The 7,058-nt window shown below is 34.0% G+C and overlaps 2 protein-coding genes across 3 annotated transcripts; one reads left to right on the top strand and one right to left on the bottom strand.

The window, feature by feature from the left end:
- Positions 1-626: 626 nt before the first annotated feature.
- LOC131625761 (uncharacterized) lies at positions 627-2,171 on the top strand. Of its 2 annotated transcripts, none has more exons than XM_058896600.1 (3): positions 627-951; positions 1,033-1,097; positions 1,177-2,171. In XM_058896600.1, the coding sequence occupies exons 1-3, from the start codon at positions 865-867 to the stop codon at positions 1,898-1,900; spliced, it is 876 nt and encodes a 291-aa protein (XP_058752583.1). In that variant the 5' UTR covers positions 627-864; the 3' UTR covers positions 1,901-2,171. The 2 variants fall into 2 exon arrangements, with proteins under 2 accessions (XP_058752583.1, XP_058752582.1); XM_058896599.1 differs by having other exon boundaries at positions 635-951; positions 1,171-2,171.
- Positions 2,172-2,237: 66 nt separating this feature from the next.
- On the bottom strand, positions 2,238-4,799 carry LOC131625762 (uncharacterized). Its single transcript, XM_058896601.1, has 2 exons — positions 4,001-4,799; positions 2,238-3,039 (listed from the first exon to the last, which is right to left on the bottom strand). Exons 1-2 carry the CDS (start codon positions 4,273-4,275, stop codon positions 2,988-2,990), a joined length of 327 nt encoding a protein of 108 aa, XP_058752584.1. The 5' UTR covers positions 4,276-4,799; the 3' UTR covers positions 2,238-2,987.
- Positions 4,800-7,058: the final 2,259 nt, after the last annotated feature.

The following is a 7,058-nucleotide window of genomic DNA, read 5'->3' as shown; positions in this document are numbered from 1 at the left end:
GTGATGCCAGAGATTTTTTTGATGTCTTTATTTTTATTTCATTTATGTATTTTTATTTTGATTATGTATTTGACATTATGACTGATGATTTATACGATGTATTATTTTGGTGTACTATATTTCGTTGTCTTTACATTGCATTACTTTAATGTTCCATTTTTGTTATAAAAATTGGAGTTTATGAGTGAAATGCAGGTGATTTTATATATAGCAGAATGTTCCGCAAGTACATCTACGAAACACTTTGTTTTTAGCATGTTCCGTATATGTACCTACGGAAAAAATTAATTTTTTTTTTAAAAAAAAAGTTGCTTTCGAATGTGCATCTAGGAAACATAATTGGAATTTCGCCAGGTGACTTAAAGAATTAAGGGGTGTGATGAGATATCACTTTCTAAATGTATATATTTTCTAAAATAGAGTATTTGAGAGTAAAATAAATTTTGATTATTAATTAATTGTTTAAAACTAAAATTATTTTCTAAAAAATCCACCATTCTATTGCATATGTAAAAATAAATAATTCCATAAAATCATTATTTTTATTAAAAGAAAAAGATAAGACAAATATTCAAATAGAAGAGAGCAAAGATTTTCAGATCTGAACCTTATTCCCCTCACACAAAACGAATAAAAAATTTGTTGCGCCCACAACAACACAACCATCATTAAAAGTCTAACGTTAGCATTTTTCAAACAAAAACAGTAACTTGTTGGAGCCAAACGGCTTTAAAACTTCTCACATGTTCCTCCACACACTCTCTCTCTGGTTGCATTCATATCACTTTCTTTAATTACTCTTAATTAGCAACGACTTCGTAAACATTCTTTCTTCTCTTTCCAACAGCGAAAGAAAGAAAGAACATGGGTTGTTTTCTTCAGTGTTTTGGTTTATCCACTAAAAGAAAACGCAGAAAGACTCTCTACAAAGTCCTAGCTCGAGAAAGCCAAGTAAGTCTATAACAAAACCACCCATTTTCAACTTCTCTTGATTTTTACTAATTCAGTAATAAAAATGTTATCTTTTTGCAGAAATATGGAAACTATGAAGTTCTTGCTATAACAGAAAAAGCGATTATCCCTTATTCTGAACCCAGGTTTGTATTTATTTGTCTTTTCATTTTCTTGAATGTATCGATATAAAGATTGATTCTTTATTTTATCTGTTAGAGGTAGAGATCAAGAGAAGGAGAAGAGTGGTGTTAAAGCCAAGAAGAAGAAGAAAGTTAGTTTTAACTTGAATTTACAGATATATGAGGCGAACCCTAGTTCTTATCAGGTGTTGGAGAACGAGGAAGAAGAAAATAAGGACATTGATGTGAAATCAGAGGGAAGGGTTTTGGGAGATGGATCTGAAGCTGAGGTAATTCGATACCCGTCGAATCATAGATATTATAACTGTGGTTATGATCAGGATGAAGAGGATGAGATGGTATATGAGGAGTCTGATATTGATGATGAGTTTGATGAAGAGTATGATTGGGATGATGATGATGATGATGAGGGCTATGAAAGTTGCGAGAATTATGGTGATGATGAAGTATGTGATGAAAATGGGATGAAGAATCAGAAGGCACTTGCTTCAAACGACGCTGAGGTGAAATCGAATTCGAGTGGACGAGAGAGGAGCATGAACATGAATTCTGTTCTGCTTCCGGTGGAGAATCTAACTCAGTGGAAAGCAATCAAAGCAAAAGTTATATCAAATAAAAACAGGAGAAAGGAAAATGCTCCATCGGAGGAAAATACAAGCATGCTGCCTTTAGTCTCACCTTGTATTTTGGAATCAAATGATCTTCAGTCAAAGCCTTTGTTGAAAGAAATTGCGGTTGATGCTAGTCTTTCAAACTGGCTGGTTTCTCCTAACTATAATGTTTCCAGTACAATTCGTTGTCAATGATACAGCAGAGTGATTGAAGAAACAGAAACTTAGAGAATATTAATTGGTGAAGAACAATATAAAGTGTCAATTTTTTAGGTTTTTGATGATTGATTATTCATTAAGAAAATAGTTTGTCAGGATGATTTGGTTGTATGTGTGTCTAATTTGTGCATGTAATTGTTTTGTTTTGGGTTTGTGAACGGGTTATGTTGTAATCAAATCAAAGGAGAGTGTGTTTGTTGATGTTTTATCTTCATGTTGCAGCTATGCAATTTGAGGTGTTCTCAAATCTCATGCTCATATTGATACATTTTTATCTTTACATATATTCTACTACTAGACTACGAAACATTTGACACGGACACGACATTGATACATCAAGATTAGTAATAATTTGGAAAATACGAATAAGTTGAACGTAATTACAAGTGTCGGTGTCAATGTTCGACAAAACACTGACACACCCATTTTCAGAGGTGTCGGTGTTATGGAGCTACTAAGCAATCTTTGAAATAGTTAAAAGTGGTTTTTTCTGTAGACAATCTTAGAAAAAATAGGTTGATATTTGAAAAGTATAACTGTATAAACTCCATTAGCACAAGCTGATTCTACAGCAATGGAACAGACAGAACCAAAGAACCCTTGTAGCAGAATTACACGAGTACAAGTGCTTGTCATTAAAATTCATTCTGTATATTGAGTGACTAGGAAAATAATAAACAGAAAAAAGTCCGAGGTACCACCTCTACCATTTACAGCATGAACAGCAATTGAATGTCAAATACTTAGAGAAGCATGAAAATGCTCATTTAGTTTTTATACATGGAAGCCGTGCTCCTATCAGCACAGTCTTAATCAAAATTGACGGATGCCGCGTGTTTAGTTTGATCTTCGTAGAGAACTGGCACGGATTCCACCTAAGAAATTGTCAAAACCTGATCAGAGGAACTAGATCCAAACAATGGCAATCACAATGAGATGTTTGTCTTGGTTATTGGAGAGTAGGTACTAATCATTATATTAGCGCGTCAAATTCAGGCTCTAGCAGCCTTAATAATGTTTCCCCTCGATCTACTCAGTTTGAGACAGGTTATCAGGATCCTCTCTACATTAATGAGCAGAGACAAGAGTCGTCATCCTCCGAGTCACTATCATCACTGCACACACAATAGGGCGATCAAATGTAAGTTTACCACTTTTAAAAACATTGACATTGTAGGAAATGAATCAATCATAAGGTGTATTGCATTCCAAAAGTTAGTTGACACGATAGCATTCCGCAAGAAGACATGAAAGCTTCGACTATCAAAGAAAAAAGAATCAATGAAATTTGTTATGTTATACTAAAAAGTTTTGCATTGGTCACCCCAAGTCAGGTTGCTTCTAGCCTCTAGGGCATCTTCCAATCAATATTCTTAAAACTGAACATCTAACCGGTGAAATCTTTGGATCATGGCGCAACCTCTATAAACTGCTCGAACTGCGACAGAATTGTGATTGAACCGTCAAAATTTCTGAATCATCGTAAAGGCTATCCCCTGGTTTGCTTCTGCTCTTGTTCTCTCCCATAGTTTCAATCATAATCTAAGGTTTACCAATTTTAACAAATACATTGAGTTTTATTTCCGTTTCTCCGTACACTACTGAAGTTCTTTTTCTCCTAACATCTTGTCTTTACAATATGAATCACACCCTCCCTCAATTTAATTAGTTGCACTATCAGTTCCTTCAGAATCCACTCAGAGCTTATATGTATCACAAGCCTATCCTTCAAAAAATCAAAACCTTTACCTTCAAAACCCTTTGAGATCTATGAAGCACACACAGACACCAGACATGACACTCATACCGACACATCCACACAGGTAATAATTTAAAAAAATAATAAGGAAAACAAACCTATATCAACTCCTTTTCCTCCCTCCCTTTCTAGTATAGTATGGTTCAAATGAGTTTTGGTCACAAACTAACAACAAGTAATAACAGTTGATATAATTGAAGTTTCAGGCATAGCATGTAAAACATTTGGAAACAATGAAAAGATAACAACAACAAAAAACATTAGAATTGAAAAGAAACAATTAGTACAAAACTGTAATGAACCAGACAAAAATTTACCTTGGTTCATATTCCAACACTTCAACAAGCTTGTTTCCAATCATATCATTCCACTGCACTCTCCTACTTGTCTTACTCTTATTCAATTTCCGTGACATTCCTCCTTTTCTGGGGAGTGTCGACAAAGAATTCGAATCACTATCATTTTTTCCATTTACACGATCTTCATCCTGTTTACGATCCATTTCCAAAGAAGCCACAGCCACAGCCACAGCCAGAGGCTTCTTGACACACCCATTAACACCATCCTTCTTAGACACAGTATCCATCACCATCAACAACAATACTCCTCCAAAAAAAAATTGAAAAATTCAACCCTAAATTCAGGAAAATCTACAAACTTGACACAAACCCATTTGATCTAATTGGCATAAAATCACAACCCAATTCTCAAATTCCTCCAAAGTTTTTAATTTTGGAGGAACCAAAACATCGGTTCAATTCAATTTAACACAGAGAGAAAAACAAAACAGGGGAAACAAACAGAACATGAAGATGAAACGAAAAGTTGGTATAAAATTTAAATGAATCGAAAAGAGAGTGAGAGAAAACAGAAAGAGGGAAAATTTGTATGGTTGGAAACAATAAAGAAACAGAATCAGAATTGGTTCACGTAGAGTTTGAGACGGTTGAAACAGAACAAAAGTTTTCTGGGAATTTAAGAAAAGGGAAACGAAATTAACCACACGATCTAAAATAAAGGATATTGATGTATTGTTGTACTAGAATACAAGAAGTGATGATGAGGAATGTGCGTTTACTTTTGTTATGAGAGGGAGGGGTGTGGTGTTAAATTCTTTTGTCTTGAGACTAGTTAATTTGAAGTTGTTGAACTTGAAGGTCAATTTAGTGAATGTTTGTCTTGTCAATTTTTTTATTAAAAATTATTGTTTTTATGGTCAGTTGGTGTGTGGACAAGTGAGATATTTGTTCCACTATTTGTTTCCACATCAAGTTTAATTTATAAATTTTATTATTGGATAAAATGAAATGTATTAAAAGGTTATAATAAGAAAATAAAGAAGGTTATAATAAAATTTATTAATTTTATATTAGCAAATGTTTTTTGTTGTTGACATATTTCAAACTTCAGCGTGTCAAAAAGAAGTTTTAAACGTTTGGAGAAATTTAGTTGATTATGTTAGCATTTCTTCGACAAATAGGTTAGAAAACTATTTCGACATACATGTTCAAGGGAATGTGCCAAAGTTCCTATACGCACAATAGTGTTGGGGACTTAGTAATTTTTAAAGTGATTTGAAGAGCATGTCGACCGAGGAAGTTGGAATATGAAACGAGGCTAAATAACTGCTTTTTGGCCTTATCCGCATTCAAAGGACGTGTGGAAGCAAGTTAAAGGCGAAAAACATGCAAGCGAAGATGTGTCAACTTTTGGATAAAGGAACGTTTGTTACACTTTTTTAGATTTCAGTATAAATAGGAAATTCTAGTGTTAGATTTGGTGTGTTGAAATTACTGCAAAAAATTCAATATACTCAAAGTATCAGAGTAAAGTGAGAAAATAGTCTAACCGAGTGCAATGTATGTATGCAAACACCATATTTCATCAATACAAAGTCTTTTACATTAAGTTATTTTATATATTTTACTTTTTGTCGAAATCTTTGCATTCTCTTCATTCACATTTTTATCTTTTCATTTTATATTAAAATTTGTCACCTTATAATTTGCGCAAAGAGTGAAAACGCAACTAGGAATCAGAAGTAAATTTTATATAGTAAGACAAATAAAGTAAATCAACGGTCTTATATAACCACTCTAAAATATATTTGAGCACCCTAGAGGGAAGGCCCACACCCTACAAAAAGGGGTTAGGGACACATCTAAGTGCGATCAAAGAAGAGGTTTCAAAGATGAAAGTAGCATTTAATACACCTATTCCCAAAGCCACTTAAGTCGATTTCCAAATCTTTTTCACTTATCCAAGCAATGAGCCCGACTTAGTGTTCTAAACATTTTCCATTGCTACGCCACAAAAAGTGTTAGAGGGCAAGTGTTCTGGATTGGCCATATGTCTAAAAGAGTGCGGTCCACTCATTAGTCCAAGTCACTTCACTAAAGTGTCGAAGATATAGTGCAAACCTACACTAGAGCTGCACACTTGATCCATGTCAAGGACTAATGTCTATCATTAGATGTCATCGGACAGTTTTCTATGTCACACGCCGAAATAGTATGGGACGTCCATAACCGCCAATCATATATAAAACATCTCACGTATGATTTGAGGTATTCTCTTTCTAATCCATAACCCACTTCGCTTCTCATTCTCCTACTGACTTGGGCATTGGAGCGCTAAACTTGCAAGTCCACCCGCACCGCCATATCAGACAGGGCCGTCTTTGAGGGTGTGCAAGACGGGCTACCGCACAGGGCCTCAAATTTCTTATGGTTAAACTGTAACTAAATAGGGCCTCATAAACTTTTGCCACTATTAAAATTGGCTTAAATAGGACCGATAATTACCTACACAGGGCCTCTAAAAAATTGAGACAACCCTGATATCAGAGATCTGCTTCGCTGTATTAAGACCCTACTTCATCGTTACAACAATTATTTATAGTTTCCTAGCGGAACACTGTCATATTACAAATGAATTTTTTGTTGATTTTCTACCTCATATTCATACTAAAAAGAATCTATTGAATCCCAAGGGATTTATGAGCAAATAAATCCGGAAGGAATATGTTCATACACACTTTAGGTTTGTTCAATTATTTAACATTTTGTAGGTTCAGTGGTTACTATTATTCCTAGTTCCCTAGCGGAACACTGCCATATTACAAATGATTTTCTTTATTTGCTACCTTATATTCATACTGAGAAAAACTATTGAATCTTGAGAAATTTACATACATGCCTTAGGTTTGTTTAATTATTTATCATTTTATAGATTCAATGGTGACTATTACAAGAAGATATAATTGATGTACGTTAATGGTTTAAATTATACAACAACTTTTCATTTGATGATATAATTCTTCTATAACTATACAACTATGATTTTACCTAAGTTCAACTGTAGACTACTATGATT

The sequence above is a fragment of the Vicia villosa genome, unplaced genomic scaffold (assembly GCF_029867415.1).
Source record: "Vicia villosa cultivar HV-30 ecotype Madison, WI unplaced genomic scaffold, Vvil1.0 ctg.000236F_1_1_1, whole genome shotgun sequence".
Taxonomy (NCBI): Eukaryota; Viridiplantae; Streptophyta; class Magnoliopsida; order Fabales; family Fabaceae; genus Vicia; species Vicia villosa.
The sequence above is the reverse complement of the archived record's forward strand: the minus strand, read 5'-3'. Positions and strand labels throughout refer to the sequence as shown.